A 22490-nucleotide genomic window follows, 5' to 3' on the forward strand; every position below is an offset into this window, starting at 1 on the left:
TTTGTACCACAATTTTAAATACCCTTTGTACTCGAAACTTTTATTTTTATATCATTTTTTTGTATATCATTATATATTAATACCTTTTTTACACTGTTATTTCACACATGCATAATTATATATGCATATATTATACGCACGTGCGCACGCTAGCATTAAGTGCGTATGAAATTAACACGCTACTTAACAAATAATTTAAACAGTTTAATATATTTTATTTTTTTTTTCATTTTTTTATTATATATTGTAATTTTATTAAAAAAATGAATTCCAGGATTAATAAACAAAACATCAAAAAAATGAGATACTTTTTTTTTCCCTTCGATTATATGAGCTTTAACAAAGTTATTAACAACATGAATATTAAAATTATTATGAATTAGTATTTCTATTAATATATTTTCATTTGTATTATTTTCAAATACAATTTCAAATTTATATATTTTATTTATTAAATAAAATATATTTTCTGATTCAAGTAAATATATTCGAAGATTATCTCTTATTATACACTTTTTTAAAAAATGCATATTATTTATTCCTTTTCCACCATCATTTGAAAAATATATTATTTCTATATTTGTTATATTTTCGCCATCTTCTTTATTTAAAATGTTTAATTTGCTTTTTTCATCATTTACACAAAATACCATGGAATATTCATCATTTTTTTTAAAATAATGTAAACCATTATGAGCTTTAAACCCCTCTTCATTTTTTATTGTCTCATAACATATATCTTTTAATTTTATATCATTTACCATTATATTATTATCATCTAAATTTTTCAATCGCAGTTCGATATATAATCTATCCATTTTCTGTAATATAACACTTTTTAAACAAAAAGGATCCTTACTTACAAAATTAAACTCCTTCCTTATTGTATTGGGCTCATTTTCTACAAAATAATCTACTGTGCAATGTATTCTAAGAATTAGAAAAATAAAGGGATATATTATATGGCAAAAAAAAAAATATAAAATTATAACAAAATTCTCCTCATACTCATTAAGAAAAAATGCTTTTCACGTTTGTATCATATTATACGAAATTCTCCATAAACACAAATAAATAATTAAATAAGTAAATACAGAAACGTAAAAAATGTGTATTCCTATTTTTATATTTATGTCATTCAATCTTACGCAAATATATCCAAGAAATTAACAACAAAGGATGTTATGAAATTAAAAAACCCAGTAGATGAAACATTTATCTCTTCAACATTTTTATGAATATTAAACATATTTTCTTTTGTTACAACATCTACATTTATTTCACTTATTTTAATATCGCTTTTAAAATTATTTGATATATTAATTTGAGACGTAAATTTTTGACCATAATATATTTTCCTAGAATTTATTGGGAGAGCAAAGCTAAATTCATTAGATAAGCTAATGTCATCATTATTTGCATTTATTCCAAAATCTGTATTTTCTATTTCTTTTATCTTAAACAAATTCCAAATATTATGATTAAGAACCGGGGGGGATAGCCGAAATAATTCGACTTGTATACCATCCTTAATTTCGTTCATTTTTTCTTTGTATCATATTTATTTTACACAAAAAATATACATTTATGTGTATATAATCATGTACTTATCAATAAAATTTTATATATTTTTTGTTTTACTCACAATCTTGCCTTTTTATATATCATTATTCATTCTTATTCTTTACAATCTTTTTTTTTCTAGGTTTAAATTTTTCTTTCAAAACGATTTTTCCCTATATTTCTTAAATATATATTTTTTTTACTTTTTAATTTCCCCTATTTATTCCATTATATTACTCTTTTTACTATTTTATTTTACAAAATTATTTTCATATGTTTTATAATATTTTAAATAAATAATAACATATTTTATTCTATGTATACACCCTCTTTATTTATGTTACCATAAAATATATTCTCATGTTTTTCATTTTTTTCCCCATTAAAAAAAAAAATCCTCTATCATTATTCTTTTTACATATGAGAAGTAAAAATATGTGCATAGTATCTTCATATATGCTTCACTAAAATTTATTATACCAAAATTAAAAAATCGTAACTTAGTGTTATAGAACAATAAATAAAATTATATTTATTTTGAAAGTTATAAAAAAAAATTAAATTAATTAAACTTATTAAATAAGTTTTTAAATTAAATCAAAAAATTCATTAAATTTATTAAAATAGCAATTTCTTAGTAACAGTACTAATAATAAGTTGCTATATTTATTTGGGTGGGAAAAATACACATTTTTATTATCTAATAATTTATTTTTTATAAGCTTATAAAGATGAAATGAAAATTATATAACTATATACATATAAGAAAAAGATGTTCAACTTTAGAAATTTATTTCTTTTTAATAGAGATCAGACGAAAGATACAAGTATGAAATAAAAGATAATTTTTTCTTATCATCTATTTATTTATCTGTATTCATACATGCCTATAGAAATAAGCATGTCAAAATACACTGAAATGCATTTCGAATTATTATGTTAATATATTTGTTGAAATTTGTATGAGCACTTATTTAATCAAGCCTACATACTTTTTTTTTATTGCAGGAGGAATAAAACATTTTTTAAATAGTTATGAAGGGATATATTTTTCTTTATCGAAAAAGTTTATAAATGTATTTGTCGACAAAATCCATTATATAGATCCTGTAAATTTAAGCTCAATTACAATAAACACTGATTTTATAGTCATCGATTTTTGCTTCAATGAAAATCATAAAATTCTACTAGTATTAGGGTAAGCAAACTATATTCATTCACTACATTTATGCATATATGATTGCACACAATTAATTTGTATAAACTTATATTTCCACTATTTTATACACCCATCGTACGTTTTCATCATTTTTTTTCAATAATGAAACACACAATTTGCAAATAATTTTATTCATATTCAACGACACATTAATATATCACATTATTGTATACTCATATAATTAAAAATAAGCATATACATCATATGTTTCTCAAATATATGTTTACAAAAATACTTTGAAAAAAAATATTTTTTTTTGTCATTTTTTCAGAAAAACCAAAAATATACTCCTATGTAGCATTTACAAGATAAGGAACGAGCATTTTGTTCTCGTAAAAAAAATTCAAATAAGTAAAAATATTCAAAATGCCACGAAAACTTTGATATCAAAATGTTTAAGCTACATAATTACTTTAGAAAAAAAAAAAGTTTCATTTTATCTTTTCAACAACGATTACTATATTATTGGAACAAACTCTATTGAAGTTAAGGAGGATTTATTTGAAAATATCTATTTGTGTAAAGATAATATATTTGTAATAATAAAGAAAAATGCTATAGATATATATAAATTAGTTATAAATAGTTCGTCAATTAGTTATATTTATATTCAAGAGATTGACTTATCTATTACTATCAATGATAGCGATAAAAATAACCAAAATGAAATCAATAATGATATAAAAAATTTTGACGAATCATTAATATCAGCATATAATGAACAAATAAACGTTTTATACATTTGTAATAATTCTGCAAACATATTATACATCATAGATTTAAATAATAGAAGCCTAGAATTTGTTTTATTAGAAAATAAAGTTGTTAATTTATTTACAGTCAAATTTTATTTAATAATACTTAATGAAATAAATAAAAAATTATATTTAAATATATATATCATATATGAAGACATTAAATTATTAGCTTACAATACAACAATTAATTATTTAATAACAAATGTTGGATTTTTTAATAATTTGATTTTTTTAATCATTGATGAGCAAGTAAATAACCCTGAAGTAAAAGTTGATAAACTTTATTTTTATGAACAATTAGTCATGAAATGGAATGGAAAAGATAGTGTGGGAAATATAAAAAATGGAAATAAAAATTATATTATTAATGATTCATATCATGAAATTGGGGAAAATATACTACATGATGATATAGATATATTAAAAATATACAATGACAACGTCAATAATAATAATGAGCACAGAAATTTAGACAAAAATATTTTAAAAGGGATTGGAAACAATAATAGTAATACTATTAAATATGAAAACGATAGAAATTATGATATATTTTTAGAGAAAAAAGTTGATAAAATAAAACATGAAAATAATAATATGGAATTTAAACAGTTATCTTTTGTAAAACCATTTAAATTAAATAAATTCTCTACAAATTCGAGAAATAAAATCAAATTAATATTAAAGGAAAAAAACATTAATGAAATTGTTAATATTTTTAAAAAAAAAAAATTATTTTTATGGCTCATAAAATATTCCAATTTAAATCAAAATTATCATCATGCTATTGATTTTCCATATATACACAAAATATATGCAGATTTTTTATTTGAAAAAGAACAATATGAAAAAGCTATGAATCATTATATGAATACAATTGAATTTTTAGAAACAGCTACTGTTATTCAAAAATATTTAAATTTAGATTTATATGAATATTTATCTATATATTTAGAAAAATTACACGATTTAAATATTTTCAATGATGAACACACAATGATACTCTTATCTTGTTACAAAAGAGAATATAAGAAAAAAAAAATTATATCTTTTATAAAAAATAATAAAAATAAAATTAATTTAAATAAAGCATACAAATTTTTATTAAATATTGGTTATTATAATGTTGTTCTAAATTTCTCCAAAAAAAATAAAGATCATCTAACATACACATCCATATTAATTGATAAATATGAAAATTACCAAAAATGCTTAAAATATATATTCAAATTGGATATACAAAATATATGTATACTACTTTTTAAATATGGTTATAAATTTATTAAATACTTTCCTGATTTAACCATATCCTTGCTAAAAAAAATAATAAAAAAATATGATTTAAATCTAACAATATTTATCCCACTATTTTTGGATAATAATAATTTCCTTTTTAATTTTATTCTCAAATTTCTTGATAAAAAAGAAAAAAATAATTTGTTAAAACAAAAGTATGAAACACATGATTCCAAAACAAGCAAAAATAATGAATCGAAGCAACATCATGAAGAATACACAAAAGACAATTTGGAAAACGACGAAAAAATCCAAATAAATAATTCCGACCGAATCCATAATAAAAAAATAGAATTTGACATATATAATGATGAGTATGACTATGTATTATTTATAACTGTTATGCAAATATTATTACAAAAATTTAAACAAAAAGAGAATAACTCAATATTAACCTATAATATAGATAAGCTAATAAAAAATAATGATAAAAATATAACATATTTATCTGTTATATTATTATCGATATATAATTACAACAAAGGGTTATTATATGTATCTAATAAAATGAACAAATATGATATCTCTTTTCTTTTTTACACCAATAAGATTATAAATAAATTTAAATTCGAATATAATCAGCAATTAAAATTGTTAAAGCAAAATGAGCTCGATTTAAATCTTAATGTATTCCAAGTACTAGAAAACAAATTTAACAAAAATATATTTAATTCATGTTTACACCTTTTAAAATTAAATGACTATGCCTACTATAATTATATATTCTATTATTTATCTATTCTTAATGATGATAAATTATTTATTAAGTTTATAAAAATTATACAAAAAAAATATTCTTTTTCCATATTAAATTTTATTTCGATATTACAAAAATATAATAAAAATTACAATTGTATTAAAAAAATACTTCTTACATATATTAATGAAATGGATCAAGATATAAATGATAAATACGAACAAATTTTAGCAGACAAAAAAGAATTATACAAACTTAATAAAAAAAAATATTCATATAAATATAATTTCCGAATAATTGATAATAATTATTGTTATATTTGTAAAGAAATCCTATCATTACCAGTTATTCATTTCATGTGTAATCATTCATATCATTATTATTGTTTAAATGAAACACAAACTTGTATATTATGCAGAAATAAAGATAATGAAAAAAAATTGTTAAAAGAAAAGGCAAAAAATGCTGTTACAAACTTTGATGAATTCTTTAAATTTTTACAAGGATCTAACGATAAATTTGCTTTTATTTCAAACTACTTATCTTATGATAGTATTTCAACCAAATAAAAAAATAATATATTTGTTTGAAAAATGCATATTTGTAAATCATAAATTCATTATTATTCCACAACTACATCTTTATATATGTGAAGCACGTGTGTGCAACTCTAGCAAATTTATAAGTTAATTCAACTTTTAAGATGATTTTTATTTTATGTTTATATACTACCTTTTATCACTATTTACCACTATTTATCAATACTTATCAATTTTTATCACTATTTTTTTATATAATTAACCTTCCCCATTTGTTATATATAATAACATCCGTTGTATTGTGCATATATGCTTATGTGATTAGCTTAGCATTTTACTTTATATGTTTTGTATGCAGTTTCCATCATTTGCACATAATTATATTTTTTAATAAAATTTTTAAATGTTACCCAACCAAAAATGGATAAATTAAGTTGATAATTAAATATGCAGTGCATATAAAATAAAATGTAAATGGCGCATCCTTACCCTTTTATACTGCATTTTTTTACAAAAATTTAAAACTGCAAAATATATGTACACATACAAATTTTATTGCACACAAAAAAAAAACTAAAAAATTACATCATTTCTGACCATTTGGATTTTGCCTTGTTCCTATCAGTTATATTTTCCTTTTCGTTAAACAAATCAACAGATAAAAAATCATGAGGATTGTATATATGTGGTGGATAATTGGATGAATATACGTCGATATCAAACATTTCCATAATTTTTTCCAAAATACATGGATTTTTATATTCATTTGAATTAATTATATTTTTATTAATAGTTAAATTTATCTCATATAGCTTTGATAATTCATCAATTTTTTTATTTAGTATTTCTGAATATTTATTTTCAGGTAAATAAAATATTTCATCAAAATTATTTCCATCCACATTAATATTCATAATATTGTTCTTTTCTAAAATATTTGTATCACAATCATTTTCTTTATATACCCTATTTTGATCTTTAAAACATTCTTCATTATTATTCCATATATTTTGGTTAATATTTTTTAATTTTTCGTCATCTTCTATTATATTATAACTATATCCTATATTTCCTTCATTTTCTCTATATGCACACATTTCAACACTTAAATTATTATTATTTTCATCTATGTTATTATCATTATTAAATAAATGCATTTCCATGTTTTTTGATTTATCTGGACTTTCATTTTCAGTGTCATTATATTTACTAGGCTTCTTATTATCAACTTCCTTTATTTTTAATGTCGTTTTTTCATTTTCTATAGTTTTATTGCATAAGTTTTCTATTTCTTTTAAATCCTTTTCCTTCTTAGAGCTATTTGATTTGCCTCCATCTGAATCTTCATCATTGGAAAGTTCATAATCTACTAAATTCATTCTATAAAAAAAAAACTTGCATATTAATAATTTCAATTATATAATAATGCATAATTTTCCTTTTTCGGTGTCTTATGAAATAAAAAAAAAACTCGAATTAAACTAGTATTAACTAATCATTAATTTTTATGATTCATTTACTCATCAAAAATAAACATTTATAACTTTCGATGTGTTTCAAAATTTTAATATTATAGCAAAGTAGCACATTGATATATGTAATTTATTTTATTACATAAATGTATATTTACAAATTATTATGACTATATTTTTTTCTGGTGTTTTATCACTTTCTTATATTATGTTAACCAATTCTGTAATTGGATAATATATTTACTAAAATTTACACCCTATCAATATTCTGTACATTTCAAGGAAAAACAGTAAATGTAGAAAAAGTAGTAACATATAACATATTTTCTCTTTCCCTTTTTTTAAAAAATAAAAATTTATAATTTGATCAATTATCCATAACCATCATATTAATAAAATATAAATTTAAATAATTTTAAAAGTGTGAAAAAATGCAATTCATATATTATTTGCTCAAAATAAAAAACTATACTCTTCTTATTTAATACTATCCTCATAAAATATCAAATTTACAACTTAAAAATATATTGTAATTATAAAATTATATATATATATATATATAATATACCAATACTATAACTATAGATATAATATTATATATGGATATCCAATGTTAATTTTTTTTTAAATGCATAAAATTTAACAAAAATATAAACACAAACATATCTATCTCTATATATTTATTTTTAATATTATTTATAAAAGAAATATAACATTTTATCCTTCGCACAAATACAATATATATATGATACCAGAATATACCTAATTACAGAATGCTATATTTATTTGCGATACACTTCTAAGTCAATTAACTACATTAAAAGCAAACATATTTTTATTTTATTTTTTTAAATATGATGCATATATTTTTATTCAATTAATTATTTTCTATATATTAATATTTAATAAGGATAAAAATACAAACTTTGTAAATTATATATTTTTTTCTTCTTTTTATGTACTAAATCATTTTTGTGCCAAACATATAATACGCTTGTAGCTCATAAATAACAACCCATTTCTTTCCTCTTGTTATATAAAAAAATACCAAAATATAAAATATTGCTTTATATTAATTCTTCAACAATCATAATCTGTAAAATATAAATTCATATTTCAAGAAACGTTAATACAATTGCATATGCTACCATATATCTTATTTTCCCTTTATCACGTAAGTTACAGATATATGAATACCCATATAGTTTGATTCCTTATTAAAAACCATGCCTATATGTTTCTATGCATTTATCAAAGTTGGCTCAAAACATATAAAAGAAAAATGCATATATATATATGAATTTTTTTAATAATATAAATATAAAGCTATATATATGTAGTAACCATATTGATATCATTTTTTCCTGCCTTTATTTGAATATTTTTTTTAGAAATATAGAAAAATTAATAATGCTGATAAATGCTTATATTAGCATTAAAGGAAAACATAAAAATTTTGTACCTAAAAATGTAAATTCCTTTGATATAAGTAATTCTAAATATATATAAATAATTATATATTACTATATCATTTCTTACATATGTTTGGTAGTTTTTTATAGATCTGCATTTTCTATTTTTCATTGTTTTTGGTGATTTGGAATATTCACATTTATAGAATAAGACTACAATTGCTTCAAAATGAACTTATAAAATATTCACTATATATGTGTATCCATATTCTTATATATCCATTTTTATATTCATCATAATACCTTTCATATATAGATTACAACTTTAGAAGGATCCCACTTACAGATAAGATTAACTATTTAAAATATCTGAACTTTGAAAAGTTTAAAATAAAAATTAAAAAATTTAATAACGTTTGTAATAACGTGGGTAATCACTTTTCTGAACATTTTTTTTGTAACCAATTTGGTAATCAACTTTCAGAAAAATTTAATTACAAATCTCCATATACTCATGGAATAAAATTAAAAGAATTTGATACCTATTACATAAAAGACACAAAAGAAAAAAAAAATGATCAAAGTTATTTTCATAAAATAAATAACTTTATAAAAGAGGAGGATAAATCACCCCTATCAACACTATTAAATATTAATGAATATAATAACCAACCCATATATTTAAATAATTATATAAACAAAGAAAATTATATACAAAATAAATATATCAATGGAATAGTGAAATATAATACTGTTATTAATAAAGTAGCAAATAATTTTAATAATTCTAGTAACAGAAATATTTTTATAAAAACAACAAACAGATTTTTTCAAACGATAATACAAAAGAAATTTCATACATCGAACAATAAGAAAGATGATAAAAAAATTTCCAAAAATGGTAAAAAAAATAAAAAAATAGAAACACCAAATAAAAAAATAGAAACACCAAATAAAAAAATAGAAACACTAAATAAAAAAATGGAAATACCAAATAAAAAAATAGAAATACCAAATAAAAAATGCATAAAAAATACAAAAAATGAAACTATTATAAAAAGTCCAGAAAATACATGTCTAGATAAAAAAAAAAATATAGAAGAAAATAAACCCATAATAAAAGAAAAAATATGTAACATCATTGAAAATGATACTAATATTAAACATAAAATGAATGAAACAGATAAAAATTATATTACCAATTATAAAAATAAAATAAAAAATCTTATAAATAACTTATTTGAAAAACATCTTTTATTAATGAACTCGCTAATTGCAGGAACATTATATTTTATTGCTGATATAGCATGCCAATTTATGGAAATGAGTAAACAGCCTAATGAATATGATATATATAGAACTCTTAGGATGTCAACTATTGGATTTACCCTTGAGGGACCAGTAATGACATGGTGGTATGGAAAAATTTTAGCTAATTTTATTAAATCCAGACCAAATATATTTTTATACAAATCTTTTATACCAACATTATTTGATAATTTTATTTTTGGACCCATCCATTTAACAATATTTTTTTTTTATAATGGAATCTTAAAAAAACAATCTCGTTCAGAAATTGTAGAAAAAATTTTAAATACAGGAATGAATGTTTTTTTCATTTCTTTCGTGACATGGACACCATTAACACTAGTTAACTTTTTTTTTGTCCCAAGGATTTATCAAGCTACAGTTGTATTTTTTGCTGATTTTTTTTGGGTTATTTTTCTTTCATGGTCGGCAAATAATAAATAATATCACACTCAAGAGGAAGTATATATATACCCAAATATCGAAATAATGCACGCACACATATAAATATATATATGCATACCTCATTAAATGCAAAATGAAACATAATTCTACTTAAACAATGTGTACAAAAAAAATATATGTTTGATTTATATAACAGAAAAACAAAATAAATTATATATCACCGTAATGGAAAAATATTAAGTTAAATTAAAAACAAACTATTTCATATATTTTCTTATACAGCTTAATTTGTTTAGGCTTTACTAAAATAATTAAACTTATTGGAAATTAATCTATATTTAATTGCAATAATTTTATTTATTTTTTCATTTTTTTATTCTTTCGTTTTTTCTTATTTTTTTTTAATTTAGTGCAATATATAAATATACACATATAACACCACACTATAATTGGACAATCATAATCGATCATATTATTTTTTACTTATATGTTTTAAATTATAGCATCTTTTTATTTTGTTCTTATCTTTGAAATATATGCTATTCCATTTATATCATTATTTTTTCAATTTTTTTAATATTTTTTTTATAATTTTTACTATTTTATTTTTATTTTTTGAAAGATAAATTATTTATTTAAAATTATTTGTGTTATTTTGTAACATATTTGAACATACCATTTTTTTAATTACTGTAATCATCTTTATAACATTTAACAATATTCAAATAGTTATAATAACAAAACTATATCAAAAAATTGAAGATATTTCATTATCATCTATTTTTTTAATTTATTTCCTCCATTTTATTGTTATTTTTTTGTCTATATATATTTTCACTTATTTTCCACATGCTCTTTTTGTAATTTTTACCCATTTTAATCCTCAAAATTATCACTTATTTTTTGAATGTGTCCAAAATTGTTAAATCATTATTATCACCCCTATATATGCTATTATTTTGGTATGTATTTTTTTTATTATTAATATAACTAGAATTTATATCTTTTTGGTTCATTTCTTCACGCCTTTTTTTTAACAAAAATATTCTATCCTCTTCAAATATATCATATTTTTTATCTTTCACAAATTTATCATGTTTACTCTCATTTGATGAACTACAACATGTTTCTATATCGTCCAATTTAAAATTCGATTTTTTCTTCGTTTTTTTATTATCATTTTCATAATATAATAAATCTTTTGAACATTTTTCTTTCGTTTTTTTTATTCCATTTTTCATCAATTTATTATTTTTTCTATTATTATTATTATTATCACTATGTATATTCCTCAACATATTATACTTATCAGTGCTATAACTGTCAATATTATACACATTACAATCCCTATTTTTTTTTTTTTTTTTGTATTTAATATGTTTTTTTATTATTAAAAATTCTTCAGCATCCGAATTATCCAATTTTTTTAATCTTATTTTTTCTTCATTCCCTAATATACTATATAATTCATCGATATATATAATAGAACTATTTCTATTAACTTTTTTGTCTTTATCTAAATATAAATTGCTTTCATTATTTCTTTCAAAATTCTCATAATTGTTAATTTTTTTATCACATAAGTCAATGTAGGCCTTTTGAGGATTCAAACTATTATTATTTTCATCATCGAAATAAAAACAATTGTTAATACCTTTTGGAAAACTTCTATTTTTCATAATTCGAACATTTTTTTTACAACTATTTCCCATCTTATTAAAAATATATAATGATTAAACAAATTAAAATAAGAAAGTATTACAAAATTAGTGTAAAACCATAGAATCTATCAAAGATATTTTTTTTAATTCTCTAAATTCCTATACAGAATAAAACAAAAAGCATATATATAATTCACATTTTAATGAACTACAATAATTATGTATATATGAACAATGCAAATATTACATGTACTAAATAAAAGTGTGTAACATTAAATAATATAAAAATAACGTTTTTCGAAATTGGGTGTACGAAAAATATCAGATATATCTTTTTACAAAACAATACTACAATTATACATTATTTTCTGATACTTGTAAATAAATATATATACATATATATCTTCGCACAAATAAATGCATATATTGCAATTGGCACAATACCCCACCTTCAAAAAAAGTATAAAGTAAAAAATAATAATACAATTTAAAGATATAACTCGACAAGTTGTGTGCTCTAAATAATTATAAATACATTTCATATTTTACACCAATATTTGATTAAACTTTAAATAAAAAAATGCGTAATTCAAAAATATAAGGATTCTTTTAAAATATTACTATACAAATATTATAATTAACCATCGTTCGAAAAAAACAGACAATGTACAATTTGCACTTTTTAAAAATAAATTATCTTATTCTCTATTTTTATTGATTACAAAAAATTAAATAAACTGAACTAAACAAATAATGCAAAAAAAATTAAGTTAAATTATTTAATTCATGTCTTATGATAAATCATAAAAACATTTCTAATTTATTTCCCTTATTTTCTAAATGGAATATTCAATTATGCTATTTTTTGTTGTTGTTTTATTCTCGCATATTTAACATACAATATAACGATAAATATGAAAAAAAAATAATATATCCATTTCCTTATAAATAATCTTGTACAAATGCTGCATAAAAAAATATATACATATTTATCTATTTACATACCTTTCGGCACCATATGCAACATTACATAGAAAAGCAAAAGTATATAGATCGATTTCACATAATTAACATTTAATATTTAAAAAATCAATTCTACACATTTCAAATGTTAATAAATATTGATGTCTTATCCTTTCTATTTTCCTTTAACAAGATACAATATTAATAATAAAAAAATATAAAGTATATATAAAACAATTTTTAATTACAAAAAATAAAACAAAATAACACTATTTCCTTATACTCTTAAAAAATATATATTATTCACATAAATTCCCACATTTAAACAAATGTATGTATTTCCTTAATATACATTGATTAAAATTTTCATATATAAATTATGTCTGTACTTACAATTTTTCGTACATTATAAATATATGCACTAATGCCATATATATAATTCAATATGTTTTTATTTATATTTTTTTAATTTTATTATTATTCCTTCTATATAATGCATTTAAAAAGGTATACTAAAAAAAATATTCTCAAAAAAAAAAAATTATCAAACTCCAATTTTTATTTATTTTATAATTCATATCATAATATAAAAACACCAACTAAAAATATAGCCGCTCATGAATAACTCTCATTAAATGCTATATTCATGGAACTTTATATATCTAATTAAAGTGAAAAGTATGTGCCTGAAATTACTTTTATTTGTTTTTTTTAATATAAAACTAGTTTCAAATAACATAATATATGCATATTAACAAAATATAAAAGCTTTGTGAATGGAATGTATAAAATAAGCATGCACATATATAGGGCTAAACAAATTAAAAGCTATGCAACTTTGCAACCTAAAAAATTTGTAGTATATTAATTATTACACCCTTGAAATGAATAGTAATGATAATAAAATATGCATCATTAAAACACAATCACAACGTATATATATATATATGATTTTAATAAAGATCAAAGAATATTTTTAATATTCATTATTCGGACAGTATTAAATCTACATTAGATATGATTCAAAATATATATAATGCATATAAAATTAAAAAAAAAAATTCATAAAATATGTGCACATACTATATTACTGCATATACCAGTAGAAGCACATTTTTTTCGATATACATTCGGAAAAATATTAATAATAAAACCAATCATAGTAAAAATTATATTAATAAAATATTGCATGTTTATTTAAAAACCATACAACATTCTTACATTATATATATGCATACTATTGAAATTAAAAAGAAAACAAAAACATTCATTCCGTAATAAATGGCATTTGAACAATATATACCATCTCCATTATATTTATTATTACATTCACACATGATTTTATCTTCTAGCAATAAGCAAGTTGCATTTACATCACATCCGCCATTGTTATTTTCACAAGAAGTAGATTCATCTATGTCACATTTCAAACTCTCGCTTTCTTTATTTTTAGAAAATCCTGGAATACATCTGCAGGTTTCTACATTATCAATAACATAACAATTTGAGTTTATTGGGCATTTCTCATTTTTACAAATTCGATTTTTTTCAATAAAATATTCTGAAATTTTTTTCATATTTCCATGCTCATGAGAATATTGCCCTGGAACAATCATTGTAGCTTGACTACTAAAATCTACTTTAAAATATTTACCATCTGACAAATTAAGTATAGTTATCAAATCATCTTTAATTTTACAATTTATATTTAATCCTGAAACAACTGAACTGTATATTGAGGTAAGAGATTCAGATATAATTATATTATTTATTTCATTTAATCCACTTTTTATTCTGTTTTCTAATTCTTTAGGTCCATTATAAAGTGCATAATTAATTATTTCGAGTTCAGGAATATATTTTGATAATTTAAATCCATCATTTTTTATAAATTCATCATTCATTTTAACATAAACATTTAAAATATAATTTGATAAATAATCTATTATAGTTGTTCCCTCGATAGCTGCTTGATCTTGAAGATGTTCATAACTTTTGCTTAATTCAGGATCATCTTTATTAAAACATCTTTTAAATACAGTTTTAACATCATATAAATTTTCTAAAGATACTTTTGATATTCGGTTTTTATATAATAATACACTTTTCATAGCTTTAAGATCATATTCTCCAATTATTTTATTATTTTCACTTTCGTTAGAACAATCATCAATTCCTAATATTGAATATTTATCTAACATGCTCATTCGCTCATTTCCTAACAATTCTTGTACATCATCATATAAATTAATAATTTCATGTTCCTTATTTTCTGGTTCATTTTTATTAGCATTACTTTTAGCTTTTCTTTTTCTTTCTTTTTTTATTACTCTATTATTATTGGATTTATTTATATTTCCGTTTCCATTTTCTTTACAAATGCCAATGCTAAACTTGCAAACTAATGATAATAATAAAAAAATTATTATTTGTGAACTCCTTTTCATTTTTTATGTATTATTTATAAATTATTCCTTGTTTTAAATATTTGTAAAATATCTGAGTGAAACAATATTTTTTTTTAAAATGCATATATATTTTATAATATTAATAAATAATATATTTATAAATCTAAAATAATAAAAATTATATCCTAATGCTTTGGGGGTTGTTAGAATTAAATTTTTTTTTTAACATAAAATTTTAAAATATATATAATATTTTGTTCGCATTTATAAAAAAATACATTAAGAAATTAACATTTGAAATACATAGTAGTGATAGGAGGTATATATTATATTCATGTAGATGCAAAACAATATTTATTTTTATAAAATATAAATAATTAAATATTTTTTTTGAACCCCCCAAAACATATATATAATAAAAACAACAAAATAAGCAATAGTTAAATACGCATATATATGTATTTATTTTTTTACTTTCTACCTATAATATATAGAGAGTGGCTATAAAAAAAAAACCGAAAATAATTTAAGAGAAAAAATAATTATACTTACATATCAAAATTTTATAGAGCACCTATTAATTTATATAATATAATCCATTTAAAAACGATTTTTATTTAATAAAGTTTTTATACCCCGATAATATCTAGAAACCTATTTATAATATATTTTTATTATATATATATATATAGGAAAGGTTTGTTAAATATTACCAAATAAATATATTATTTATATTTATATACTAAATATTAACTTTTAAATAAAAAAAACAGACTATATAATTTTTCATTTTATTATAATAATATATATGTATGTTTAACTAAATATTATTTATCTTGTTTTTTAAATGTATTTATATCACTAATTATATAATTATAAAATGAACTAGCCAAATTATTAATAAATAAAATTCAGGTTAAAAACAACCCTTATACCACTAAGGTTCAATTTTCCTTATAAAAGCAAATCTCATTTATGCATAAACAATGCGTTATTGTAATTTTCCTGAGTTTAATGTATTATTAAAATCGGAATAATGAGTACAATAATAATTAATATTAATTTATATATTGTCATTTTTTTAAAGATCCCAAGTAATACGCCAAATTATTTCCACAATTTATATAAAATTAGGAATATTTCAATAAAATTTACAATTATAAAATAGTGAGTTGTATATCTTTTGTTTTTTTTTCTTTTAAAAAAATTAAATTATTATGAAATACATAACTCTTTTTAGTATCGTACATATATAATCAATTTGTATAAATATTATAAATAAATGGTCCCAACACGGCATGCTATTTTTATTATGCATATAGAAAGAATAAAGATATATCACAAAATAAACAAAACTACTATATATATTGTATCCTCAAAATCCAATAGTAATATAATTATACATTTTAAAATATAACAGTTTTACTATAATTTTTTTTGAAACACAATAAGAAAACCTATTATAACTATTTTCACTTAATATATAATTTTTTTTTAAAGATTATATATTTTTAAAGCATTATTCTTTACAACTATCTTACTAATTCATTTTTGAATTTTTTATTTCATAAATATGTCCATTCATTATGTTTCTTCTGTTTTAGTACTTTTATTAAAGTTACTTAAAAAATCCTGAAAATATATATTATCAATTATTATCATATTTATGCAATTAAAAAAATATATATTTATTAACACGCACACACACAAATTGATCTAATTTGCATCGATAATATGCCCAAACATATATAAAAAGAAAAACAAGAAAAATAAATTGCCCTTTTTTTTTTATTCACATTTATACAATCCTGTAATTTATTTATTCTATTAGTTAAGCATATTTTCTCCTTTTTCGTTTGTATATCCTCACAAACTGAGTATATAAAATCGAAAGACCTTTCTATTTCCTTTTTCTGTCAAAAGGAAATAAATCATGAATATATTGTGAAAAAAAAATTATTGTCTATATATTAAACGATATTAAAGTTATTATTACTAATATAAGTTTGTTTTTTTCTATATTTTCAAAATATATTTTTTGCTCTTTTTTAATTTCTTCAATAATATTTGCTTGAATATTTATCACTACATCAGCTGTCTAATAAAAAAATAAGAAGACAATTAAAAAAAGTATAATAAATATATACTATATATTTTCTGTATGTGCATAACATCTCTTTTTCGAATTAAAAAATATATTTTTTTTTAATTAAGAAAAATTTTAATCATTCTTACATATAACTTTTGTTCAGTGTCTAAAAATGCCTTAAGATAAAAAATTAATTTATCACATTTTTCTGTTTCTTTTTTTTTCTGACCAAAAATAAAACAAAAAAAATGAACGGGTATGGTAACGAATATACACATTTTATTCTATTCAAAAAAACAAACTTCAATATACATTCAATTATCTCTCCATTATTTATTTTATAAGTTACCTCTTCATTTTCAGGCAAACATAATTTAGATAATTTTGTCATATCTGATATTTTTTTATCATGGTTAATATTTACATCTTCATCATTTGGTTTCATTAGTTTTTTTATTCTTTCCTTTAATAAGTTATTTTCGTTATATAATTTTTTAATATAATTATTATTTTTTAATAATTGCTGATTAATGTTATTAGTGATAATAGTAGAATCATTTTTGGATATAATACATTTCGATTCTTTACTTTTTAAAATTTCTGTTTTTATTTTTTCTGAATTTTCAGTCTTATATTTTGCAAACTCATTTTTTATATTTGACACAAATTGTTTTTTTTCATTTATTTCATTTTCTAAATTGGCTATTAGTTTATCTTTTTCATTTATTATCTTTTTATAATTATTATTTTCGTTTCTTAAATTTTCTAAAATTTTATTTTTTTCATATTCTTTTCTTTTCTTTTCCTTTTTAACTTCGTCTTTACCACATATTCTTATATTAACTATTTTACACATATTTAAATAATATATATTTTTATAAAAATCTAAATTATATGTCTTTTTATTTATAAAAAAAACAAAATAGGTTTTTGTCTTTTCAAATACAAGTCTTATTAATAATTCAAAAAGATGCATATGAAAAATTATTTCCTTTTTAGAATATTTTTTTAAAATATCTTCCTTTTTACTTTTTCCCCACTCTCTATTTTGATTATGATTTTTATTAACCTTACCTTCCAATTTTTTTTCATAACTTTCTTTATACTTACTATTTATAGAATATTTATCACTTTTACAACTTTCATCAAAACTGTTAAATATATTTCTTTTTTTATTCAAGTTTTTATTATATTTTCCATGTTTCCCTATTTCTCCACTTTTAAATTTCACATTTTTTATATAAGATATCATTTTTTTTTTTAAATAAATCGGTTTTTGGCATTCTTTCGAAATGCTAAAAGGAAATATAATACTTGAATAATCGTTAACACTTTTTATTGATTTTACAATTCTTTTATTAAATAAAAATAATAATGTTTTTTCATTATTATCATTATAAAAAATTCTATTCTTTTTTATATTACATTGTGGAAAATTAATTAAATAAATACATGTATTTTGAAATCCCATTATAATATTGTATTTAAAAACAAAACAAATATTAATTAATTCTGAATTTTTAAGGATTTTTACAATTTTTTTAGTAATATATTTCACACATTTTATTAAATCTGCCTTATTATGTATTATCTTTTTTTGTGGATAATTTATACACCCTTTAATTTTATTATTATTAGGATAGTCTATATATTTTTTAATAAAACATCTATGACAAATATTATGTTTTATCATGTATTTATGGTTACTATTTTTTCCATTTTCTAATATTCTTTTTATCATGTCAACAATTTTGTAATTTTTGTATGCCCATGATGATATAGATATTTTTAAATCTACAAAAAAAGACAAATACCATTATGATCTAAATCCTGACTTTAAATTGATTTTAAATAAATAAATATATATCTAGAATTCGCTATTTACCTTTATTTTTCATTCGCTCTATATAATCATATATGTCTATAATTATACCCTGCTTATTATATATTTTTTTTCCACCATTTTTCATATTTCTCTTATTTTGTTTTTTTATTTTTCCACGTTTGTGTATACATTCCGTTTCACAATTATCACTTGTTTTGGCTTTTTCTTCGCCTTTTTTATTTTCTAAAAATTAAAACTTTTAATTGTGTTCATTTTTTTTTATTTTTAGAACTTTTTAATATATATAACCATATTTCTGCCTACGCGTATTTGCTTATTATCAATATGCTTATTCACATCTTAAAAAAATATATAAATATTTTATCAAAAACAATGCATATACACATTATGAAAATACTATTCGTTTATTTTACCTTTTCTTAAATATTTATTGAATATAGATCCATAAAAAAAAACATTTTTTTCATTTTTCTTAGTATCTACACCTATAAAGTTATAATATCACAAATTAAAAAAAAAAAAAATATATATATATATCAATTTATTCATTTCTAGTTTGCAAAATATACCCTAAATCATATACATATAACACAATATATATCACTCTTATAATTTTTTCATTTTTATTACCAGAGTTTATGATAGTTGTATTTTCTCCATTTTCTATGTTTTTAAATATTTTTTTTAGAAATACAATATAAGACCATGGGCTATTCAATTTGTTTTCTTCATAGTTTATACATTTATTTGAACAATTTTTAGAATTTACAGTTTTGTCTTTTTTTTTTATTTTTTCATTTTCCATGTTATAATTATCTACAATATGTTTATCATTGTCATTTTCATTTATCTTTTCTTTTTTTTCATTCCTTTTTTCCCCCCTATTTAAGACGCTGTTTATATTCCACTCTTTTTTTACTAAAACATTTCTCGTTTTACAATCATATAATCCGTATTGTATTATTACATTTTTATGTAATGTCTTTTGTTTTATTATAAATTTTTTTATAACTCTCTTTTTATAATTTACATTATCTTTTGATTTACAAATATACAAAAAAGTTTTTATTCTATGATTCATTTTTTTATATTATTTTATTTATTATAAGTATTTAAAAGTACATAAAAAATTTAAATATTATAGAAAACAAAAACCCAAAGTTAGCAACAAACTATATAAAGTAATAAAACAAAAAATCTCAATAGTCTTATTTTTTTTTAAAATATCATTTAATATGAAAAAAACAACATAATTTCGGTTTTAAAATTGTTTTTATTCAATACATATCTACATAATATATCCATTTATTAATATGCATATATATATGTACACACATTTCAGACTATCTTGATTTTTTGATATATTCTTACTTTAAAATATACGAATATTCGTCATGTAATAATAATTTTTTTTTTAAACATTTTTGCTAATTATAGGAGTAAAACCTTTTCATGATTTTACTAAAAAATTATTAAATTAATTATTCTATTATTTTTGTCTTTTCTAATAAATATATCTCTTTAATGTGAATACTCCACCATTATATATTATTGTTCAAATTTTTGATAAGTAGAAAAATTAATTTATTTAATTCCAAATATATCGCATATAAATATTTTTTGTTCCTCATTATAATTCGGTAATAATGCTATAACATCATTCTTCTTATGATTTATAATTTCTTTTAAACATATATTTTTTTTATATAATGAAAAAATAAATTTATAAAATTCAATGGCATCAAAATCATTTAAGACAGATAATCCCCTTTTTTTTAAACGTTCAAAAAAATGTAAATACTCAAAATTATATTTGTAAAAAATATAACATAAAGAAGATATAATAAAAGCGCCCTCCTTATTTATATTTGATAATATTTTTTTATAAAACATTTCACAAATCTTAGGATTATTTAATTCAATATTATAAAAAATGTTTAATATATTATTTATATCCTTTAAATTTAAATCATACATAATATTGGGTATATAAATTATCATTTTTCTGAAAAATTCATCATAACTATGTTTTTTCAGTCTTTTGCTAAAAATATTTAACAAAATAACAAAGGATGTTCCATTCATATTTGGAATTTGATCTTCTACATATTTTATTGACATAACATAAATTCCTAAAAAGAAAAAAAAATTATATAAATAAGGAATTCATATATCTATTTTACTTTACTATTTTTAACAAACTTAAGGATATACACATTTTCTTAAAAAATGAAATTACCAGTATCTTTGTTATATAAATGAAAAGATTGAAGTATTAATGAGAAATCATGACTGTTTAATAAATGGAGACTTTTTTTAACTCGGATACTGTATATTTGCCAAAAAGATAGCTTTTTAGTTATTTTTTTTTCTTTATTTAATTTCTGTTTTAAATCTATGGTTTTATTATCATCACTGTCTGTTTCATTTCCTTCTTCTAATTTTTCAGACAAAAATTTATAACTATTTTCATATTTTTTTAATTTATCATTTATATAACTATCATTATTACAATTATTTTCTGACTGTTCAGAAATGTTTTGTATTAATTCGATCGCTGTATTTCTTAACTTATTTACATCACCAAATAATAAGACATTTTCATATTTCTGATTTATTTTTCTTAAAACAAAATGCTTATCCTTATAAATACAATCGCTCGTTCCGCTATAAATTGGCATACATAATCGCCGCCCTACCCCCCCTCCTAATTTTTTTAAATTTAGAGACAACATATCTATAGTGCATATATGTTGAAATATATCTTTTAGTATGTATAATGATTAATATTTTTTTCAAATTAATAAATTGGGGGATCGAAAAAATATATATCAAATAAACAATAATTTTCTTTTAT

At 19.7% G+C, this 22490-nt stretch overlaps 8 protein-coding genes across 8 annotated transcripts; 2 read left to right on the forward strand and 6 right to left on the reverse strand.

Moving 5' to 3' along the window:
• Positions 1 to 179: 179 nt before the first annotated feature.
• Positions 180 to 1543, reverse strand: PBANKA_1101700 (conserved protein, unknown function; the record flags this gene model as incomplete). Its single annotated transcript, XM_034565539.1, has 2 exons — positions 180 to 930; positions 1149 to 1543. The coding sequence occupies 2 exons, from the start codon at positions 1541 to 1543 to the stop codon at positions 180 to 182; spliced, it is 1146 nt and encodes a 381-aa protein (XP_034422226.1).
• A 792-nt stretch (positions 1544 to 2335) lies between these two features.
• Positions 2336 to 6099, forward strand: PBANKA_1101800 (vacuolar protein sorting-associated protein 11, putative; the record flags this gene model as incomplete). Its single annotated transcript, XM_034565540.1, has 3 exons — positions 2336 to 2390; positions 2572 to 2761; positions 3054 to 6099. 3 exons carry the CDS (start codon positions 2336 to 2338, stop codon positions 6097 to 6099), a joined length of 3291 nt encoding a protein of 1096 aa, XP_034422227.1.
• A 551-nt stretch (positions 6100 to 6650) lies between these two features.
• PBANKA_1101900 (HCNGP-like protein, putative) lies at positions 6651 to 7448 on the reverse strand (the record flags this gene model as incomplete). The annotated part of the gene is made up of 1 exon (XM_034565542.1): positions 6651 to 7448. One exon carries the CDS (start codon positions 7446 to 7448, stop codon positions 6651 to 6653), a length of 798 nt encoding a protein of 265 aa, XP_034422228.1.
• A 1503-nt stretch (positions 7449 to 8951) lies between these two features.
• On the forward strand, positions 8952 to 10705 carry PBANKA_1102000 (protein Mpv17, putative; the record flags this gene model as incomplete). Its single annotated transcript, XM_034565543.1, has 2 exons — positions 8952 to 9030; positions 9270 to 10705. The coding sequence occupies 2 exons, from the start codon at positions 8952 to 8954 to the stop codon at positions 10703 to 10705; spliced, it is 1515 nt and encodes a 504-aa protein (XP_034422229.1).
• Positions 10706 to 11562: 857 nt separating this feature from the next.
• PBANKA_1102100 (conserved Plasmodium protein, unknown function) lies at positions 11563 to 12378 on the reverse strand (the record flags this gene model as incomplete). Its single annotated transcript, XM_034565544.1, has 1 exon — positions 11563 to 12378. One exon carries the CDS (start codon positions 12376 to 12378, stop codon positions 11563 to 11565), a length of 816 nt encoding a protein of 271 aa, XP_034422230.1.
• A 2129-nt stretch (positions 12379 to 14507) lies between these two features.
• Positions 14508 to 15737, reverse strand: PBANKA_1102200 (merozoite surface protein 8; the record flags this gene model as incomplete). The annotated part of the gene is made up of 1 exon (XM_034565545.1): positions 14508 to 15737. The coding sequence occupies one exon, from the start codon at positions 15735 to 15737 to the stop codon at positions 14508 to 14510; it is 1230 nt and encodes a 409-aa protein (XP_034422231.1).
• A 1545-nt stretch (positions 15738 to 17282) lies between these two features.
• PBANKA_1102300 (conserved Plasmodium protein, unknown function) lies at positions 17283 to 20714 on the reverse strand (the record flags this gene model as incomplete). The annotated part of the gene is made up of 8 exons (XM_034565546.1): positions 17283 to 17330; positions 17495 to 17611; positions 17695 to 17796; positions 17934 to 18011; positions 18137 to 19581; positions 19673 to 19855; positions 20047 to 20118; positions 20264 to 20714. 8 exons carry the CDS (start codon positions 20712 to 20714, stop codon positions 17283 to 17285), a joined length of 2496 nt encoding a protein of 831 aa, XP_034422232.1.
• A 503-nt stretch (positions 20715 to 21217) lies between these two features.
• PBANKA_1102400 (conserved protein, unknown function) lies at positions 21218 to 22368 on the reverse strand (the record flags this gene model as incomplete). Its single annotated transcript, XM_034565547.1, has 2 exons — positions 21218 to 21765; positions 21873 to 22368. The coding sequence occupies 2 exons, from the start codon at positions 22366 to 22368 to the stop codon at positions 21218 to 21220; spliced, it is 1044 nt and encodes a 347-aa protein (XP_034422233.1).
• Between the last annotated feature and the right edge of the window lie 122 nt (positions 22369 to 22490).

Source organism: Plasmodium berghei (assembly GCF_900002375.2).
Source record: "Plasmodium berghei ANKA genome assembly, chromosome: 11".
Classification (NCBI taxonomy): domain Eukaryota; phylum Apicomplexa; class Aconoidasida; order Haemosporida; family Plasmodiidae; genus Plasmodium; species Plasmodium berghei.